This window comes from Hyla sarda, unplaced genomic scaffold (genome assembly GCF_029499605.1).
Source record: "Hyla sarda isolate aHylSar1 unplaced genomic scaffold, aHylSar1.hap1 scaffold_444, whole genome shotgun sequence".
Classification (NCBI taxonomy): Eukaryota; Metazoa; Chordata; class Amphibia; order Anura; family Hylidae; genus Hyla; species Hyla sarda.
Genome location: NW_026610457.1, coordinates 182,782 through 205,643, shown reverse-complemented (window position 1 = coordinate 205,643; position 22,862 = coordinate 182,782). Strand labels below are relative to the sequence as shown.

The 22,862-nt window shown below is 38.1% G+C and overlaps 1 protein-coding gene across 1 annotated transcript in view; it reads left to right on the top strand.

Moving 5' to 3' along the window:
• Window positions 1-12,611, top strand: part of GFI1 (growth factor independent 1 transcriptional repressor) — a 32,759-nt gene extending 20,148 nt beyond the window's left edge. Inside the window, exons 3-6 of the mRNA XM_056553896.1 lie at window positions 4,578-4,963; window positions 5,122-5,259; window positions 7,032-7,197; window positions 12,314-12,611. Coding sequence (XP_056409871.1) covers window positions 4,578-4,963; window positions 5,122-5,259; window positions 7,032-7,197; window positions 12,314-12,492 — 869 coding nt within the window. The 3' untranslated portion in view covers window positions 12,493-12,611. The remainder of the gene's footprint in view (window positions 1-4,577; window positions 4,964-5,121; window positions 5,260-7,031; window positions 7,198-12,313) is intronic.
• The last annotated feature ends 10,251 nt before the right edge of the window (window positions 12,612-22,862 follow it).

The following is a 22,862-nucleotide window of genomic DNA, read 5'->3' as shown; positions in this document are numbered from 1 at the left end:
AATATTAGGGACATTGTATCAATATCAGGGACATTGTATAAATATTATGGACATTGTATCAATATTAGGGACATTGTATCAATATCAGGGACATTGTATCAATATTAGAGACATTGTATCAATATTAGAGACATTGTATCAATATTAGGGACATTGTATAAATATTAGGGACATTGTATCAATATTAGAGACATTGTATCAATATCAGGGACATTGTATCAATATTAGGGACATTGTATCAATATTAGGGACATTGTATCGATATTAGGGACATTGTATTGATATTAGGGACATTGTATCAATATCAGGGACATTGTATCAATATCAGGGACATTGTATCAATATTAGGGACATTGTATCAATATTAGAGACATTGTATCAATATCAGGGACATTGTATCAATATCAGGGACATTGTATCAATATCAGGGACATTGTATCAATATCAGGGACATTGTATCAATATTAGGGACATTGTATCAATATTAGAGACATTGTATCAATATCAGGGACATTGTATCAATATTAGGGACATTGTATCAATATTAGGGACATTGTATCAATATCAGGGACATTGTATCAATATTAGGGACATTGTATCAATATCAGGTACATTGTATCAATATTAGGGACATTGTATCAATATTAGAGACATTGTATCAATATTAGGGACATTGTACCAATAGCAGGGACATTGTATACATATTAGGGACATTGTATCAATATTAGAGACATTGTATCAATATCAGGGACATTGTATCAATATCAGGGACATTGTATCAATATCAGGGACATTGTATCAATATCAGGGACATTGTATACATATTAGGGACATTGTATCAATATTAGAGACATTGTATCAATATCAGGGACATTGTATCAATATTAGAGACATTGTATCAATATCAGGGACATTGTATCAATATCAGGGACATTGTATCAATATTAGGGACATTGTATCAATATCAGGGACATTGTATACATATTAGGGACATTGTATCAATATTAGAGACATTGTATCAATATCAGGGACATTGTATCAATATTAGAGACATTGTATCAATATCAGGGACATTGTATAAATATTATGGACATTGTATCAATATTAGGGACATTGTATCAATATTAGAGACATTGTATCAATACCAGGGACATTGTATCAATATTAGGGACATTGTATCAATACCAGGGACATTGTATGAGATGGGAAAGACTGGATTCTGATTTTCAATGACTTCTCTGTAAGAATTAAACACATAGGATCAGACTTCCTCCTTTTTTTCATTTACATAATATTAGTTCCACTTTCTTACAGACAAAAAAAGTTAAAGAAAATTGGGTAATATAGAGTTTTAAAACATATTTGGCTTTATTGAAGAGAAGTAAAGTGACAACATGCAAGTCTAAGGTTTATATGAGACATATATATATATATATATATATATATATATATATATATATATATAAATATTCCTGATGTGTGGTTCTGCAGATGTGCAAGGCAGGTTGGGGAGCACTGCATTGGACCAAGTTGTCAGGGCATGATGGGAGTTGTAGTCTTGCAACAGCTGCAGAGCCACAGGAGAACACTGCATTATATCATGTTGAAGGTTGTCAGGGTATGATGGGAGTTGGAGTTTTGAAAGAGCAGTTGGGCCACAGTTTGTAGGACAGGCATAACACCATGTTGCAAACTGTCAAGGGATGATGGGAGTTGTAGTTTTGCAACAGCTGTTGAGCCACAGACTATGGAACACTGCATTAGAACATATTTGAAGGGGTACTCCGGTGGAATTTTTTTTTTTTTTTTTTAAATCAACTGGTGCCAGAAAGTTAAACAATTAATCCTTCCAGTACTTATTAGCTGCTGACTACTACAGAGGAAATTATTTTCTTTTTGGAACACAGAGCTCTTTGCTGACATCTCTGTCCATTTTAGGAACTGTCAAGAGCAGCATATGTTTGCTATGGGGATTTTCTCCTACTCTGGACAGTTCCTAAAATGGACAGAGATGTCAGCAGAGAGCACTGTGTTCGTGATGTCAGCAGAGAGCTCTGTGTTCCAAAAAGAAAAGAATTTCCTCTGTAGTATTCAGCAGCTAATTAGTACTGGAAGGATTAAGATTTTTTAATAGAAGTAATTTACAAATCTGTTTAACTTTCTGGCACCAGTTCATAAAAAAAAAAAAAAAAAAAAAAGGTTTTCCACCGGAGTACCCCTTTAAGGCTGTCAGGGCATAATGGAAGTTGTAGTTTTGCAACAGCTGGAGACCCACAGATAGGGTAATACTGCATGAGACCATGTTGAAGGCTGTCAGGGCATGATGGGAGTTGTATACAGATTGAAAACTTAATTGAAATATAATTAAAAAATGATAAAACTGTACTGAGTGTGTATAAATAGCAAATACTATGGGATTGTTCAGGGCTGGAGACATATAGAGCAAATCATTTCCTTGACATAAGGAAAACATCATAATATTTACACTTTTTTAATTAAAAAACAAACAAATAAAAATCAAATCACTTTTAATTTTGAAATATATTTGTTTGAAGAACAAACTCCATCTGTATCACCATTTATCTGTATAGTAACAGGCGTTTCACACTGGGGGGGGGGGTATTTTTTGCATCACTTGTCTGATCTGTTCTAATGTAGAATAAATGTAGGAAGAACACATTTGTCTCCTCTTCCTCTGAAGTAAATGGAATGAGGATTTGTCTGATGTAGATGTGCACTGAATCTATGTCATTTCCACAGCAGAGTCTTGTATATAGAATAGTGATTTAAAGGGGTATTCCAGGAAATTTTTATATATATATATATATATATATATATATATATATATATATATATATATATATATATCAACTGGCTCCAGAAAGTTAAACAGATTTGTAAATTACTTCTATTAAAAAATCTTAATCCTTTCAGTACTTATGAGCTTCTGAAGTTGAGTTGTTCTTTTCTGTTTAAGTGCTCTCTGGTGACACGTGTCTTGGGAAACGCCCAGTTTAGAAGAGGTTTGCTATGGGGATTTGCTTCTAAACTGGGCGGTTCCCGAGACATGTGTCATCAGAGAGGACTTAGACAGAAAAGAACAACTCAACTTCAGAAGCTCATAAGTACTGGAAGGATTAATATTTTTTAATAGAAGTAATTTACAAATCTGTTTAACTTTCTGGAGCCAGTTGATATATATATAAGAAAAAGTTTTTTTTCCTGGATGACCCCTTTAATTTATGGCTGTATAATAGGTGAAGAACAGAAATCCAGTGTAATGATGGGTCTATAGCTATAGGAAATGGGCTGAGAATTATGTACTTGACCTATTATTACCAGTCAGTGCAAAATTGGCATGAATAGTTTTTTTTCCTGCTTATTATGCATTATAATAGATATCAAACTGAATAAAAAATAAAACTAATAATAATCAATACATTAATAATATTTATTATTATTATTATCTATATATTACTATTAATAATAAGAATTATATATATATAATTAAGAACAATAATAATAATAATAACAACAATAATAACAACAATAATAATTATATATAGCTCATTATTATTATTAATAATAATAATTGTGTATTTATTATTATTAGTTTTATTTTTTATTTAGTTTCATATCTATTTTAATACTTTATAAGCACTTTATAAGCAGTTGGCTGTCCGGGCATGCTGGGAGTTGTAGTTTTGCAACAGCTGGAGGCACCCTGGTTAAGAAACACTGATCTAAATCCTAAAGGGGTTCTCTGGAGTTTTCACAGTGATGGTCTGTTCTGGATGTGTCAATGTGCAGGATATGGACATACAATGTATCTGCCTTTACAGGTCATGTATATACATTGTATCAGTCTTCACACTTATGGTTACATTGTTACACAGAGAGGAGACAGCTCCATCCAGTTTAAAGGGGTTATTCAGGAAAAAACGTTTTTTTTTTTTATATATCAACTGGCTCCAGAAAGTTAAACAGATTTGTAAATTACTTGTATTAAAAAATCTTCATCCTTTCAGTACTTATGAGCTTCTGAAGTTGAGTTGTGCTCTCTGATGACACGTGTCTCGGGAATTTTTTGTGGTGCTTTTTCTTTTTTTATTTCAAACAAAGTTGCGTGTAAATGAGCTTTATGAGGCAGAGGCCAATTGCCCCAAACCAGGGGTCAAAATTCCTTTTTGAATCTAAATCTTTTTGGATGAATTCCTGGAAAATATAGAAACATTTTTTCTTTTTTTAATCTAATTTATTTATTTTATTTCGCTTTTAATTTATTATTTATTTATTCTAAATGCTATTAAACAGTAGCGTAAATAGGTAAAATAAGTGACTTGTTTTCTCGTCTCCTCCTCCGTATATTATTATTAAATAATTTATTTATTATACTATTCTATGTAAATATATATTTTAATGTACTATATTATTTAAATAAATATAAATATATGTTAAAAAATGCATTTATTATACTATTCTACGTAAATATACATATTTATTGTACTTTACCATGTTTATATATTTACTATACCTTTATACTTTGCCGTTTCTCTAACCTTTCCGTTCTCTTGTAGCCTCGGAGAGGTCGGCCTGCCCATCCTTGGAGGATTCTCCACCATTTTCACCCTCCTTCAAGCCGTATATATGGAGCAGCCTAGCGGGATCAGAACTGCGGCAGCTGGTGCACGACTACAGAACCTCGTCCTTGGAGAGGAGTTCCTCTTTGGGTGTCTATGGAGACAGGGTGCCTCCGACTCTCCCGCCACCTTTGTATAGTTCGGACAGACGTGTGCATGGACTCTATGGAGATTATACGCAGGCGGTGTCCCACTATGGCGATTCGCGTTCTTCCCCTCCACTGTACGGAGAGAAGACCCAAACAATCAAGGTGGAGTCCGACCTTCTATGCACCCGATTGTTACTCAACACCGGCTCCTACAAATGTCTCAAATGCAGCAAGGTAGGTCACCTGGGTTACATCGTGCCTCGACTTGGGTGGGGGGGGGGGGGGGGGTGGTTACTTCTTGACCATGTTTTTGGGCTGTAAGAGTTCAACATTGAGACCCCACTGATCTGATATGTTCAGAAGTTTTCACTCTTCGCTCTATGTCTCTTTAGGTCTTTTCGACTCCTCATGGCCTAGAAGTTCACGTACGGCGGTCTCACAGCGGCACGAGACCCTTTGCCTGTGAAATCTGTGGGAAGACATTCGGACACGCCGTCAGTCTGGAGCAGCACAAAGCCGTTCACTCCCAGGTACTAAGGGCAAAAAGTCCTTTTTACAATAATGCCTCTCCCTCGTGAGGATTGCCGCTTCGAGGAACCAAAATGTCTCTAGCCCTCAAACCCCCCGAAAATAAGAGTTTTCCATCTGTTCATGCCCCTCATCCATAAGAATGGGGTTCTAGTTGGCTAGAGATTGGTTAACCCCTGCATTGTTCATTCCACTGTTCTTCTCCATCATTGGAGCTAATGGGAAATTTGGCACCATTAGGCCCATTGCTTGCCACCCACCAATGGCACCTAACATATCTCATTGACTTTAATGAGGTTTGTTGGGTTTCTAGTATGGTGTCTGTTTTTTGGATGGAACTTTAGACAGAGATACCTAAAATATGTAAAGTAGCTCTCACCCAGAAGGCCAAGAGCATTGTATCGCCAAACCAGAATCTCTATTGATTGGAAGGATCACCCAACTATAGGAGATTGTTTTGGGGTTACTGCCCCTCATCAGTACACAACAGAGTTCTAGTTGGCTAGAGAGATAGATTTCTAAGACTTGGTTAACACCTGCATTGTTCATCTCACTGTTCTTCTCCATCATTGGAGCAAAATGGGAAAATTGCCACCTATGGGCAAATTGCTTGCCACCCACCAATGGCACCTAACGTATCTCATTGACTTTAATGAGGTTTGTTGGGTTTCTAGCATGGTGTCTGTTGTCTTTGATGGAACTTTAGACAGAGACACCTAAAATATGTAAAGTAGCTCTCACCCAGAAGGCCAAGAGCATTGTATCCCCAAACCAGAATCTCTATCTCTATTGATTGGAAGGATCACCTATCTGTAGGAGACTGTTTTGGGGCTCTTGCCCCTCATCAGTACACAACAGGGTCCTAGTTGGCTAGAGAGATAGTCGTTTAAGGCTTGGTTCACATCTGCATTGTTCTTCTCCATCACTGGAGCAGAACGGGAAAAAATTGAAGCGATAGGCCCATTGCTTGCCAACCACCAATGGCAGCCTGACTTACCCCATTGACTTTAATGAGGTCTGTTGGATTTCTAGCATTGAGTCTGGTATTTTGGATGGAACTTGTGACGAAGGCACCTAAAGTATCTAAACTAGTTCTCCTCCAGAAGGTCAAATACGCTGAAAAAACAAACCAGAATCTCCACCAAATGGAAGAGTCACGCATCTGTAGGAAGCTGTTTTGGGGTTTTTGACCCCTCATCTGTACAGAATAGGGTTCTACTTGGCTAAAGGAGTAGATGTCTATGGCTGTGTTCACACCTGCATTGTTCAGAATGAGAAAAATGGCACCAATGGGCACCAATGGCACCTGATGTACCCCATTGACTTGAATTAGGTCTGTTACGTTTCTAGCATGGTGTCTGGTATTTTGGATGGAACTTGTGACATAAATACCCAAAATTTGTAAAATTGTAAATTTGTAAAAATTTGTATAGCCAAACCAGAATTTCCATTGAATGGAAGAATTACCCATCTGTACAGGTTTGGCTGATTAGAGAGAGGCCTTTGTATCTGACCCACTAAATAAACCCATTGGTGTTTGACAGTTTTTCACAACCAGTGTGGCTCCAGCTGTTGCAAAACTACAACTCCCAGCATGCCCGGACAGCCAAAGGCTGTCCGGGCATGCTGGGAGTTGTGGTTTTGCAACAGCTGGAGGCACACTGGTTGGGAAACATTGGTGTATGGCGTCTTACAGGCAATGCTTTAAGGGGAAATAAAACCTATGCAAATTAACTCTTGTACTGATGGATTTCATTTCTCTCTTTTATCGCAGGAAAGAAGTTTTGACTGTAAAATCTGCGGTAAAAGCTTCAAGAGGTCCTCCACCCTGTCCACACACCTACTGATCCACTCGGACACAAGGCCGTACCCCTGCCAGTACTGCGGCAAGAGATTCCACCAGAAGTCAGACATGAAGAAGCACACCTTCATCCACACAGGTGAGTGTCTACCCCATAGGCGCCATTCTATATACTAGACTCATCTGTATTCTGCCCCTCCATGCCTATATCAGATGTAAGAAAACCACCTCCTCTGTACCCTGTGCTCAGGAATCATCCTCCAAGATAAGCCTTTGGACTCCAGATAGTAAGACCTTATTTACACGTTGCAGATTCAGTCAATATTTTGCAACAGTATTTTGAAGCCACCATGGATGCAAAGAAGAGAAGAAGTAGCCATCTCAGTGTTATTTTTTCTCCATGCAATCCAGGTTTCAGATTCCAAACAATGCAAAATACTTATGATGAAGGGGAGACACCCACCGAAACCCGTCAAGCATACACTTCTTTATAAGAGTTTAATGGATTCTAATTAAAAAAAAAGATTTTTGATTTATTTTTTTAATCAGAACTTTCTTTATGTCTTCGTGAAATGCAAATACTGACCAAACCTGCAATGTGTGAATCAGCCCTAACAAGACAAAATTCGACAATTGCATCCTGCCCACCACCCAGTTACCGTAGCTACTGTATATTGTGTATATGTATTCTTTAACTAAACATTTACAGACACTCTAAGGGTATGTTCACTCAACGGAATTCCTACAGAACATTTACAGACACTTTAAGCGAATATTTCCCAAGCAGTGTGCCTCCAGCTGTTGCAAAACTACAACTCCCATTCTTCATTGCAACAGTATTTTGAAGCCACAATGGATGCGAAGAAGAGAAGTAGCCATCTCAGTGTTCTATTTCTCCTGCATTTTGAATGCGATCCTGATTTCAGATTCCAAACAATGCAAAATACTTATGATGAAAACGAGAGGCCCCTGAAACCCGTCAAGCACAAACTTCTTTGTGAGATTTTAATGGATTCGAAATAAAAAGAGATTTTTTATTTTATTATTATTATTATTATTATTATTATTATTATTTTTTAAACAGGACTAATGTTTAGATGCTGGAATTTATTTTTGTCTTTGTGTAATGCAAATTGCTGACCAAATCTGCAATATGTAAATCAGGCCTAAGAAGACAACATTAGACAATTGTATCCTGCCCACCACCCAGTTACTTTAGCTATTGTGTATGTATGTGTATATATATATATATATATATATATATATGAGTGTTTCCCAACCAGTGTGCCTCCAGCTGTTGCAAAACTACAACTCCCAGCATGCCCGGACAGCCAAAATCTCAGTTATACACCAAAAGACCGAGCTAATCTGTCACCTATACCCCAAGTGTCTCAAAAATAGATACAAAAAGAAACATATTGGCACTCTAAGGTCAAATCAGATTCGGAAACACAAAATAAAAAATATCTAAAAATATAAAAATAATAAAATGTATTTGTATAATCCAGCTGTTGCAAAACTACAATTCCCAGCATGCCCGGACAGCCAACGGCTGTCCGGGCATGCTGGGAGTTGTAGTTTTGCAACAGCTGGAGGCACACTGGTTGGGAAACACTGCCCTATGGTTTATTATTGAATTAAAGGGGTTATCCAGAATTTTTTTTTTTAATTTAAATATATATATATATATATATATATATATATATATATATATCTCAACTGGCTACAGAAATTTTAACAGATTTGTAAATTACTTCAATAAAAAAATCTTAATCCTTTCAGTACTTATGAGCTGCTGAAGTTGAGTTGTTCTTTTCTGTCTAAGTGCTCTCTGATGACACCTGTCTCGGGAACTGTCCAGGGTTGAAGCAAATCCCCATAGCAAAACCTCTTCTACTCTGTGCAGTTCCCGAGACAAGCAGAGGTGTCAGCAGAGAGCACTGTTGCCAGACAGAAAAGAACAACTCAACTTCAGCAGCTGATAATTATTGGAAGGATAAAGATTTTTTTTTATAGAAGTAATTTACAAATTTGTTTAACTTTCTGGAGCCAGTTGATATATATATATATATATATATAAGTTTTTTCCTGGAATACCCCTTTAATATATACTATTATCTGGTCCCAGATGATACTATATACAGGGTGCGTCTCCTGTTATCATCCCAATGAAGCGGCTTTGCCATCTCCCTCGATGATTTGAGCCTCCGTCACCACAGAACTAACACGGGGACCGCGGACAATAGCTGCGGAGAGATTCCTGCTCAATGGCGGCATCTGTGTAATGAGTGAATCCGAGCCGCGCAATTGCTCTGTGTTTGCTCAGAAAGGCTTTTTCTATAGGATCCTCTTCAGCCCATTGTGCACGTGTCCCCGTATTTATAGGCGACTGGAAATGACAGGTGATCAGGGATGACAATGGAAGCCGCCTTTCCTGCCATCCATCTGATTCCGCACCTTAATATTCTGCTTTATTATCCTGCCTGGCACTGAAGGGGTTAAGCGCTGCCGCAGTCCGGATATTTGTCTTCTTATGGTGAAGCCTCAATGGAGGTAGAAGAGCAATTACGGATACGGGCAACACCAGAAGCGCATTCTAACAACTGTAACAATTTTTACTGTAAAGAACCGAATTGTTCGATAAAAATCATTGGCGCTTTACAGGTCCAGAGGCGCCTAAAATATTATTGCGTTTTCCAAATATAGAAGACTGTAAAGTAATGAGAGGAACAAAAGATACTGGCGCTCTAGGGTCAAGTTGGATTTGAAAACAGAAAAGAAAAATATCATAAAATGTATTTGTTTTATTTATTTTAATTATTATTTATTAATAATAATAATAATGACAATAATAATTATTATTAATAATAACAATTATTATTTTTATTGCCATTATATTTTTGTTACACTGATATCATTTATTTTATTTTTTTTATTATTTTTTTTATATCTTTTTATTTTGTGCTTCCAAATCCAATTTGACCTTAGAGCGTTAATATCTTTGTTTTTGTATCTGTTTACAGTCATAAAATCCCAAAATAAGCAGCACATCAAGGTAGTAGAAGATATGTAGGTAGGGTGCACGCATGCTGGAGCCACGGTCCACTGGTTCCTTAATAATAGTCGTAGTAATATGCAGCACACCAAAATCCAGTGCAAGGTGCTTTTATTATTCCATGAAGTACAAAGCGACGTTTCGCCGGCCTCACGCCACTTGAGAATGCTGGCGTGAGGCCGGCGAAACGTCGCTTTGTACTTCATGGAATAATAAAAGCACCTTGCACTGGATTTTGGTGTGCTGCATATTACTACGACTGTTTACAGTCATATATATATATTTGGAAAACACGATAATACATTAAAAAGATACAAAAACAAAGACACTAGCGCTCTATGGTCAAATTGGATTTAAGAAAAGCAAAATAAAAATATCATAAAATGTATTTGTTTTATTTATATTATTATTTAATAATAATAACAATAATAATAACTATTATTATTATTATTCATGATAATATTCATTTATAATAATAATTATTTGTAGTAGTGTTGTTGTTCTTGTTGTTATCATTATTAATAATAACAATTATTATTTTTATTACCATTATATTTTTGTTGTTATACTGATATCATTTATGATTTTATTATATTTTTTAATCTTTTTTATTTTGTGTTTTTAAATCCAATTTGACCTTAGAGCATTAATATCTTTGTTTTTGTATCTGTTTACAGTCATATATATATATTTGGAAAACACGATAATACATTAAAAAGATACAAAAACAAAGACACTAGCACTCTATGCTCAAATTGGATTTAAGAAAAACAAAATAAAAATATCATAAAATTTATTTGTTTTATTTATATTATTATTTAATAATAATAATAATTATTATAATTCATTTAATTAATTATTATTATTATTAGTAGTGTTATTGTTGTTGTTATTATTAATAATAATAACAATTATTATTTTTATTACCATTATATTTTTGTTATACTAATATAATTTATCATATTTTTATATATATTTCTATTTTGTGTTTCCAAATCCATTTTGACCTTAGATCAGTTAATCTCTTTATTTTTGTATCTGTTTACAGTCTCTTATTCTCTTATATTTGGAAAACACGATAATACAATAAACTGATCCAAAAACAAAGATACTAGTGCTCTAAGGTCAAATTGGATTTGGAGACACAAAATAAAAATATAACTAAATTTATTTGTTTTTTTTATTTATTTTTTATATTATTGTTATATTTTTATTTTATTATACTAATATATTTTATTATATATTTTATATATTTTTATTTTGTGTTTCCAAATCCATTTTGACCTTAGAGTGCTAATATGTTTGTTTTTGTATCAATCTTTTGAGACACTTGGGGTATAGGTGTCAGATAAGATCAGTCTATTGGTGCACATCTGAGCTTTTAACTGTCCTGGCATGCTGGGAGTTGTAGTTTTACAACAGCTGGAGGCACCCTGGTTGGAAAACACTCACTTAGAGTGTCTTAAATGTCCAGTTGAAGAATATATATAATATTATACAGTAGCTACAGTAATTGAGTTGTGGGCAGGATGCAATTGTCTAATGTTGTCTTGTTAGGCCTGATGCACACATTGCAGATTTGGTTTGTATTTTGCATTACACAAAGAAAGAAAGAAACTCCAGCATCCAAACAGTAGTCTTGAATAAAAAAAAAAAAAAAATTTTATTTTTATTTTGGATCCACTAAAATATTACAAAGAAGTGTAGGCTTGACGGGTTTCGTGGGGACATCATCCCTTCATCATAATTAAAATCTTACAAAGAAGTGTATGATTGACGGGTTTCATGGGGACATCTCCCCTTCATCATAATTAAAATCTTACAAAGAAGTGTAGGCTTGACGGGTTTCGTGGGGACATCTTCCCTTCATCATAATTAAAATCTTACAAAGAAGTGTAGGCTTGACGGGTTTCGTGGGGACATCTTCCCTTCATCATAAGAATTTTGCATTGTTTGGAACGTGAAATCAGGATTGCATTCTAAATACAGGAAAAAATATACGTAATAATAAGATTGCTACTTCTTCTCTTGTTTGCATCCGCAACACTGCACTAATGGGATGCAACAAAGGCTGTCCGAGCATGCTGGGAGTTGTAGTTTAGCAATAGCTGGAGTTGGGAAACACTTCTCTATGTTGTCTGTTGTATATGATTTATATTACTATATGGAGTCTCATGTCTTCCCTCTCTTTGGGTTACAGGAGAGAAGCCTCACAAGTGTCAGGTTTGCGGCAAAGCGTTCAGCCAGAGCTCGAATCTCATCACTCACAGTAGGAAACATACCGGCTTCAAGCCGTTCGGCTGCGACATTTGTGGCAAGGGCTTCCAGAGGAAGGTGGACCTGAGACGACATCGCGAGACGCAGCACGGGCTGAAGTGACCGCAGGATGAGATCGTCTCTTTGATCCGTGCTGGAGACCCACATCCTCTGAGAACACTAGGCGAACGTCAGCATTCGCATCTGCAGTGTTGACTCGTTGACCACTAATGGGGGTGGAATGTGCGAAAATAAAACAACAAAAAACTAAAAAAATCCTCACCTTAGGGTCAGTCTTCCACGATCGGGGTCACAAGTAGCGCAGTACGGTTTACGGACATTGACTTGGGCCGCGGCTCCTGTGGACGGATGCAGAGAAGGAGCGGAGATCGAATTCCTCAAGGACTCTTCACATCTGATCCCTAAAGGAATACGGATTTTATTGTGTTTATTTTTGCAGTTTAACAAAAAAAAAAAAAAAAGTTTTTTTTCCCGTCAGATATAGAAATTAAGCGTTTTCTTCCATACGGCACGGAAGTTTTTTTTTTCTTGTTTTCCATGAGTTTCTTCCATGTTTCTCTTGTAATCTGGGCTGAACATGGAAGGAAATGTGATGGACGCGACTCAGAAATCTGCGAAATGATAAGACTTGTGCCGAGTTCACACATGTCCAGTAATCCGGCACAGCGACAATACGTGCAGCAGAGCAACTATGGCGCATTGTCCACCGGCAGCCCCAGATCGCCGGACATGTGTGACTTTTCTTTTATGGTAGTGTTTTATAGATGTTTTCTCTATGGTAGTGTTTCCCAACCAGGGCACCTCAAGCTGTTGCAAAACTAAAACTCCCAGCATGCCCGGACAGCCAAAGGCTGTCTGGGCATGCTGGGAGTTGTAGTTTTGCAACAGCTGGAGGCACCCTGGTTGGGAAACACTGGCCTATGGATTTGGTCACTATCACTATCTGTAACAATGTGAACTTGTAGCGATGTGTCCGGCCATCCCCAGATTTATTGGTAACAAAGTTTAATGGAGGGATCCGACCGCTCCCCTGACATGTGACATCATTTCAGTCATCAGTTCTGGAGAATCTATTCATACGACTCTGTGTGACGCAATTCCTGCATCTATCTCATATCTATCTATCTATCTATCTATCTATCTCATATCTATCTATCTATCTATCTATCTCATATCTATCTATCTATCTATCTATCTCATATCTATCTATCTATCTCATATCTATCTATCTATCTCATATCTATCTCTCTCATATCTATCTATCTATCTATCTATCTATCTCATATCTATCTATCTCATATCTATCTATCTATCTATCTCATATCTATCTCATATCTATCTATCTCATATCTATCTATCTATCTATCTATCTCATATCTATCTATCTATCTATCTCATATCTATCTATCTCATATCTATCTATCTATCTATCTCATATCTATCTATCTATCTCATATCTATCTATCTCTCATATCTATCTATCTATCTATCTCATATCTATCTATCTATCTCATATCTATCTATCTCATATCTATCTATCTCATATCTATCTATCTCATATCTATCTATCTATCTATCTATCTATCTCATATCTATCTATCTATCTCATATCTATCTATCTATCTCATATCTATCTATATCTATCTATCTATCTCATATGTATCTATCTCATATCTATCTATCTATCTATCTCATATCTATCTGTCTCATATCTATCTATCTCATATCTATCTATCTATCTATCTATCTCATGTCTATCTATCTATCTATCTCATATCTATCTATCTATCTATCTCTCTCATATCTATCTATCTATCTCATATCTATCTATCTATCTATCTCATATCTATCTGTCTCATATCTATCTATCTCATATCTATCTATCTATCTATCTATCTCATATCTATCTATCTATCTATCTATCTATCTATCTCATATCTATCTATCTATCTATCTCATATCTATCTATCTCATATCTATCTATCTCATATCTATCTATCTATCTATCTATCTCATATCTATCTATCTATCTCATATCTATCTATCTATCTCATATCTATCTATCTCATATCTATCTATCTATCTCATATCTATCTATCTATCTATCTATCTATCTATCTATCTATCTATCTCATATCTATCTATCTATCTATCTCATATCTATCTATCTATCTATCTCATATCTATCTATCCTTAGGACGTGTCCCTTCAAACTCTGATACTGTCCTCAGAATCACTTTCAAGGGGATTGGTATCAGCCAGTTGTCGGTTTATTAATACATTTCCAGGAGGAATAACTGAGGAACACCAATAAAAACATGCATTAGAACTGTATGAACTAACACAGACAGGTCAGGAGAGATGACGGCCGGGCTGACAATCTCATTTTTTAAAACTTTTATCTGGACAATTTAATCAGAAATCACAGGCACCCAAACTGTGGACCTCCAGCTGTTGCAAATCTACAGTTCCCAGCTGGGAGTTGTATTTTTGCACCATCTGCCCCCCCCCCCCTATAATATAAGCCTATCCGGTCTCCGATCTGGCGCACTGCGGTGACACGTCTGACATGTACAATGAAGTGGATCATCGATCAGTGGATCATGAGCGCGGCGGAGAGTCGCCATTGGATTACTGTTCTCTTTGACTTGGTCGTTGGAGATGTTTGCCTTAAATATTGCGCTATTTCTATGGATCTCACTGCCGAAGCCGTTCCCAGGAAATACGTCTGTAAATATACGATGGCCGCCGCCGGTCACTATGGAGTGTTATTTGTTTATGATGTTTATTTATTGGAAAACTATGTTTTAAATTAATAAAAAAAAGTTATTTCTTCATATGTGAGAGTTTCCAGTCTATAAATATAAAAAAATTGGAAAAGCTGTAATACATATATATCTATTATCTATCTATCTATCTATCTATCTCATATCTATCTATCTCATATCTATCTCATATCTATCTATCTATCTATCTATCTCATATCTATCTATCTCATGTCTATCTATCTCATATCTATCTATCTATCTATCTATCTATCTATCTCATATCTATCTATCTCATATCTATCTCATATCTATCTATCTCATATCTATCCATCTCATATCTATCTCATATCTATCTATCTATCTCATATCTATCTATCTATCTATCTATCTATCTCATATCTATCTATCTATCTATCTCATATCTATCTCTATCTATCTATCTATCTCATATCTATCTATCTATCTATCTATCTATCTCATATCTATCTATCTATCTCATATATATCTCATATCTATCTATCTCATATCTATCTATCTCATATCTATCTATCTATCTCATATCTATCTATCTATCTCATATCTATCCATCTCATATCTATCTCATATCTATCTATCTATCTATCTATCTATCTATCTCATATCTATCTATCTCATATCTATCTCATATCTATCTATCTATCTATCTATCTATCTCATATCTATCTATCTCATGTCTATCTATCTCATATCTATCTATCTATCTATCTCATATCTATCTATCTCATATCTATCTATCTATCTCATATCTATCTATCTCATATCTATCCATCTCATATCTATCTCATATCTATCTATCTATCTATCTCATATCTATCTATCTATCTATCTATCTCATATCTATCTATCTATCTCATATCTATCTCTATCTATCTATCTATCTCATATCTATCTATCTATCTATCTATCTCATATCTATCTATCTATCTCATATATATCTCATATCTATCTATCTCATATCTATCTATCTCATATCTATTTATCTCATATCTATCTATCTATCTCATATCTATCTATCTATCTCATATCTATCCATCTCATATCTATCTCATATCTATCTATCTATCTATCTATCTCATATCTATCTATCTATCTATCTCATATCTATCTATCTATCTATCTATCTCATATCTATCTATCTATCTATCTCATATCTATCTCATATCTATCTATCTATCTATCTATCTCATATCTATCTATCTATCTCATATCTATCTATCTATCTATAAATCTCATATCTATCTATCTATCTACCTATCTTATATCTATCTATCTCATATCTATCTATCTCATATCTATCTATATCTCATATCTATCTATTTATCTCATATCTATCTATCTATCTCATATCTATCTATCTATCTATCTCATATCTATCTCATATCTATCTATATATCTCATATCTATCTCCTATCTATCTATCTATCTATCTATCTATCTCATATCTATCTATCTATCTCATATCTATCTATCTCATATCTATCTATCTATCTATCTCATATCTATCTATCTATCTATCTCATATCTATCTATCTTTCTATCTATCTCATATCTATCTATCTATCTATCTCATATCTATCTATCTATCTATCTATCTATCTATCTCATATCTATCTACACAGCTTAAAAAATATAAAGGTAACACTTAAACAACACAATGTAACCCCAAGTCACTGACACTTGTGTGAGATCCCACTGTCCACTCAGGAAGAACACTGATTGACAATCAATTTCACATGGAGCAGACAACACGTGGAAATTATAGGCAATTAGCAAGACACCCCCAATAAAGGAGTGGTTCTACAGGTGGTGACCACAGACCACTTCTCAGTTCCTATGCTTCCTGGCTGATGTTTTGGTCACTTTTGAATGCTGGCGGTGCTTTCACTCTAGTGGTAGCATGAGACAAAGTCTACAACCCACACAAGTGGCTCCGGTAGTGCAGCTCATCCAGGATGGCACATCAATGCGAACTGTGGCAAGAAGGTTTACTGTGTCTGTCAGCGTAGTGTCCAGAGCATGGAGGCGCTACCAGCAGACAGGCCAGTACATCAGGAGACATGGAGGAGGCTATAGGAGGGCAACAACCCAGCAGCAGGACCGCTACCTCCGCCATTGTACAAGGAGGAGCAGGAGGAGCACTGCCAGAGCCCTGCAAAATGACCTCCACGTAGCTCATGGATCCATTTTAGTTCCCATCGCATGAGCATAGCGCCTCGATCGCCTCCGCTCTTAGGGATTGGTACATGGTCAATCAGTGTAAAATGGAGATCATTGAGATTCAGTGAAGTGTTTGGACATGGGGAGATCTAGTCTCCTCTTTCTCATAGTTTATCTATGTTGGTTGAGACGGGTTTTGAATTCGCCCGTCGTCTCTCCAACATAGATATACTTGTTAGCTGGAATTGTAGTTCAGATAATGGTGAATTTTATATTGTTTTAATGTCTGTGGAAGGATAAAAACTGGTCCCTTGATCATCTTCGGACAGTTTATACAGTTAAAGGGGCACTCCGCTGCTCAGCATTTGGAACAAACTGTTCCGAACGCTGGAGCCGGCGCCGGGAGCTTGTGACGTCATAGCCCCGCCCCTCATGATGTCCCGCCCTGCCCCCTCAATGCAAGTCAATGGGAGGGGGCGTGACGGCTGTCACGCCCCCTCCCATAGACTTGCATTGAGGGGGCGGGGCGTGACGTCATGAGGGTACATTTTGGAATTCCGGTATGATAGGATAGTTGAATCTCAAAATATTCCAATGTTTGTCAATATAGCTGTGGGTCCTGATCGATCATTATATTTTGAGACAAATTTTTTGACTTTTGGCCACAGTTAGACAACAATGTGTTACGACCCATATTACGGGCACGAGTTTTACATTCTAGGATCAGGGGCCTAGGAAACCCACTGGGACAAAATTGGACACCATGTTGTCCAAAGCAGGTTCAACCAGTGCTGGGCGGTATGGCCTAAAATTAATATCACGGTATTTTTTTTATTATCGCGGTATCACAGTATTACCGCCTGTCCCCGTACACCCCCCCCATCCCCGGGGTCCCTGTGCCCACTAGCGGTGTCAAATGTGCCCCCCGCGAGCGCTACCATCACCGCTAGCGGGGTCCCTGTGCCCACTAGCGGTGTCACAAGAATGCCGAGCGCAAGCGCGGCTCTGTTCCCCATCCCTGTCAGGGTACGGGAACAGATTTAAAAGCCTCGCGCGCAGCTAACGTAGTACTGCGCATGCGCAGTACTACGCAAATAGCGTAGGGCTAACGCTAGGAAAGAACTATTAGATGGTGGGAGAAAGAAGAAGAAAAACTTACAATAAAGGAGGAGGAGTTTGATTGAAAACAGACAGGTTACTTCAGGTAATGCTACGTCTTCATCAGAGCACAGAACTGAACTAAAGGTAGAAAAGACGGAGAAGGTAGAAAGTTCACGCTTTACGTTTTCTTTTTCGTTAAGTCCCATGGCAACTAAAATAAGGAAAGCCATAAGCGACAATTGGTTCCTGGTACAAAATGATGCGGACCTAGCTGAATAGACAAATCAGAAACCAATTGTAGCATTTAAAAAGTGTAAGAACATAAAAGATTTATTAGTGAAAACGGCATTTAAAGAAAAACCCAATCAAGAAAACTGGTTAAACAGATCATTGTCCCCAGGTATGCATAGATGTGGCACCTGTAATTGGCGCCATCATGTCTGCATAGATAAGGACTTGTCCTTAGGAGGTGCTAGAATTACACAAAAAAGCATGATGTGCTGCAGAACAACTAATGTCGTATACGCGATTTTTTGTACCTGTAAGCGATTCTATATAGGCTGCACCACTAGATCTATGAATGGGCCTTTCAGGGAACACGCTAGATCTAAAGTTACAAAGAAAGGGAGCCCTAGATTAATCGCACACGTAATAGAAGAGCCTGGAGGAGATATCAAAGCTCTTAAATATACAGGTATAGAAAAGATATCCCCGATCCAGGGCACGGACAGTAAAAAGCGCTTATTACAAGCCGAAGCAAGATTGATCATTCGGACATCTGCGGAGGGGAACCTCGGTCTGAATGATCGGCTTGACATGAGCGTTTTCTCCTGAGTATTTTCTGACACTGATACTTTGTGTTCCATTAAGCGCTCATCTTTGCATATGGTCGTTCTATATATGTTTTTAATGATTAATCATATGTTTTAATCAAGTGTCTGCATCCTGCACTTTCGTAGTGCATGTTTGTATACGCCCTATCCTGGTAACGTAGGGTTACAGGAAGTATTTACCTGACCCCTGTTCACCTGGAGAGGTGTGACCCGAAGAAGTGCCGGGAGCGGCACGAAATAGCTATCGTCTCCTGACGGCCCCGCTATTGTATGACCTGCACCGATGAAATAAAGAAGCCTGTTACCTGATCACCTACACGTGAGTGCCCCCGCTTCTCCTTTCTTGCGCTATTTGCGTAGTGCTGCGCCTGCACAGTACTACGTTAGCCGCGCTAGGCTTTTAAATCTGTTCCCGTAGGGACGGTGAACAGACCCACGCTCGGCATTCTTGTGACACCGCTAGTGGGCACAGGGATCCCGCTAGCGGTGGGGATTGATCGTGCTCGCGGGGACTCTGGCTGACAGGCGCAGCGAGGGGACACAGTAAATGGATTAGAGAGAGGAATCGGGCCACAGAAGCACACCGGGACAAGTAAGGGCGCCGCGCTGGGCTCTACAATTCATCAGGAGGGTGGGGGAGGGGCCCGACCGGTATAGCGGTATGGGCAAAAATCCATACCGTGGGAGAAAAAAAAACGGTATCCGGTTCATACCGGTATACCGCCCAGCACTAGGTTCAACCATGGATTCCTCGCTGATAATGCGCCTAGCCCGTGTAATCTGACTCAGGGGTAATGAGCGCATCATCGGGCGAGGATAACAGCTTTTGTAATGAAGTGTTGAATTACAATCAGTTGGTTCCACAAATAAATTGGTATGAAATTGTCAATTTTTGTACGTTAGCTTTGTGTCGAGAAACTGTACAGAGTCCTCAAGTCCTGGACCAGGTCGGGGTAAATTGAATTTCTTGGCAAATGTTGTTAAGAAAATTGTGAAAGTCTGTTAATTCCGTGGCCTTTCCTTTATGAGGAAGACGTCATCTATGTACCGCCACCACCCCAGCACGTGGCTGAAGTGGTGCAATACATAGAAATACTGCTCCTCGATGGAGGCTACACAAATGTTTGCATAAGTGGGGGCCACATTAGTCCCCATTGCTGTACCAGATATTTGCAGGTAATATTCATCATCAAAGGTGAAGTAATTATTGCTGAGAACCAGTTTGAGGAGATGTCAGGAGGGAAGTCAGGTGTAAGGACTTTCTGGACTGATGTTAAACCCATATTGTGAGGTATTGAGGTATATAAACTCACTATGTCCCGGGATGCCAATAGGATGTTACCAGTAACATTAGTATGATTCAATGTTTGAAAAAAAAAACCCAACCCTCTATTACAGTGGGGACCCTCCAAGTGTTTCCGTGATGTAGCCATGTCCGTGGCAAACACCCGGCACACTGGTATTATCATCACCTGATGCGGTTCCAGTTCCCGGTTTCCGCCCTCTGTGATTACTCTATTATTTATGTCTGCACAGTATTTATCACTGTACACTGGATATTATAATAATGATTGTTTTTTATATCGATCATGTATCGGTCTACATATGATGCACCTTCTACATGTTTATATTTTTAACTGTTGCATATATTTAAGTCTGTATTGTAACATTATGCACTTATTTTTATTAATGGCTTAATTGTTTTTGATTGTCTCACATTTATTTACCCCTCTGGGTCACTGTTATACTATGCTTGATAATGGTTACAAGGGCAACCGAAACATTGCTTCCTGTTTACATGATGGAATAAAGCGATCCACGCTTTATATCTTTTGGAGCGCTGCAAGTGATTCTTTTGCTGGAATATACTATGAGACCTGGGATCTCCACCTACTGCACCCTGGCATCATCCGACTGCGGAGCTGCTCCTTTTCTTCTTTGTGTATCTATCTATCCATCTATCTATCTATCTATCTATCCATCTATCTATCTATCCATCTATCTATCTATCCGTCTATCTATCCATCTATCTATCTATCTATCTATCTATCTATCACTAGTCCTGACATCACAATCTGCTGAGGTCAGCCATGGAGCTGCCTTATATAAGTTTTTCTATGGATCTTCATGGTTACTTGTTACACTCTGTTTATTAATATATATAATTTCAATAGGAAATAGTAAGTCCTAGGGCGAAACCACATTAGATGGGAAAATCCAGTGATGGGAGCAACTTAGACGGAGGCCTGATCATAGGGGCCACAGTATTCAGGGCCGACGATCTCACTGCTACAGACTATACAGTATACAGAGAATGGTTCTGATAAACAGGAGGAGCAGTCAGGAAACTGTAGTCAAAATATACTCTGGTCACGCCCCCTCCCATAGACTTGCATTGAGGGGGTGGGGCATAATGACACACAGGGGCGGGGTCGTGACGTCACAATACTCCCGCCCCGTGGTCGTCATGTTTCACACTCGGAGCCTCCAGCACTGCGGAGGTGGGTGTGGAATGACAGATTGCGGGGATCCCCAGCGGCGGGACCCCCGCGATCATACATCTTATCCCCTATCCTTTGGATAAGGGATAAGATGTATTAGGGCCGGAGTACCCCTTTAAACCCATCAAAATGGGCGTGGTTAGCTGAAAAAGGGGCGTGTTCCTGAGAAAAAAGAAAACACACTCCAAGTTGAAAAACTCACAGGAAAACGTGTAAATTTTGCTTCACTAAAATCTGACAGCTCTGAGCTGTCAGGAAATTACTCAAAACCGAGTGAATCCTACCCCTATTATGGAAAAGGGTCTGTTACACGATGGGGGTTGTAGTACAGGGGCTGAGGGATTGATCGCACCAGGTCTCACTTCTGAGACCCGATCTGAAGTTATTAAGCAGGGGAGCGGACGGCATGCTCCTCCCTAGCGATGTACAGTATTTTTTCTTTTCATTTTAAAATTCCCCGCTGGGAGCCCTGAATGGCCGGTACTGAGGAGCCATTCGGGGTTTTCAAATAGAAGTGCTGCAGTGGGGAAAGATATATAGAATCACTGGGGGGGGGTACATGTCTTGCCCCCCGCAGCGCTTCTATATATCTTGCCCCCTGCTGCGCCATATAAGTATTCCTCCCCGCATCGCATTTATATAGGTATTGTCCCCCGCAGCGCAGTCATATGTCCCCTGCAGTGCATGTGTATATATATTTCCCCCCGCAGCGCTATCATAAGCCCCTGGCAGCGCTATGAATGGAAAGTATTCTAACAGCAGCGCATCTGGCCGGCCCAATGTGCTGCTGAAAGAATACTTGTCATTCATAGTGCTGCTGTGGCATCTGTATATAGATGCGCTGCAGGGGTCAGACATATATCTGTGGTAGGCCTCAGGGGTAGGGGTAGTGTAGTCAGGGTGTTGCTTCAGTAAATCAGGGGTTAAAGTTAACCCTGTCACTTGTGATGCCAGGCTGAGGGCTATTATGCTAAGGTAATTCTCTGGCCTATCGCCGCCCTTCCCAGTAACGACAGGTGCATGTGAATAATGACTGAAGGTCCACAAGATAGTTGAACTTGAACTTGGATAAA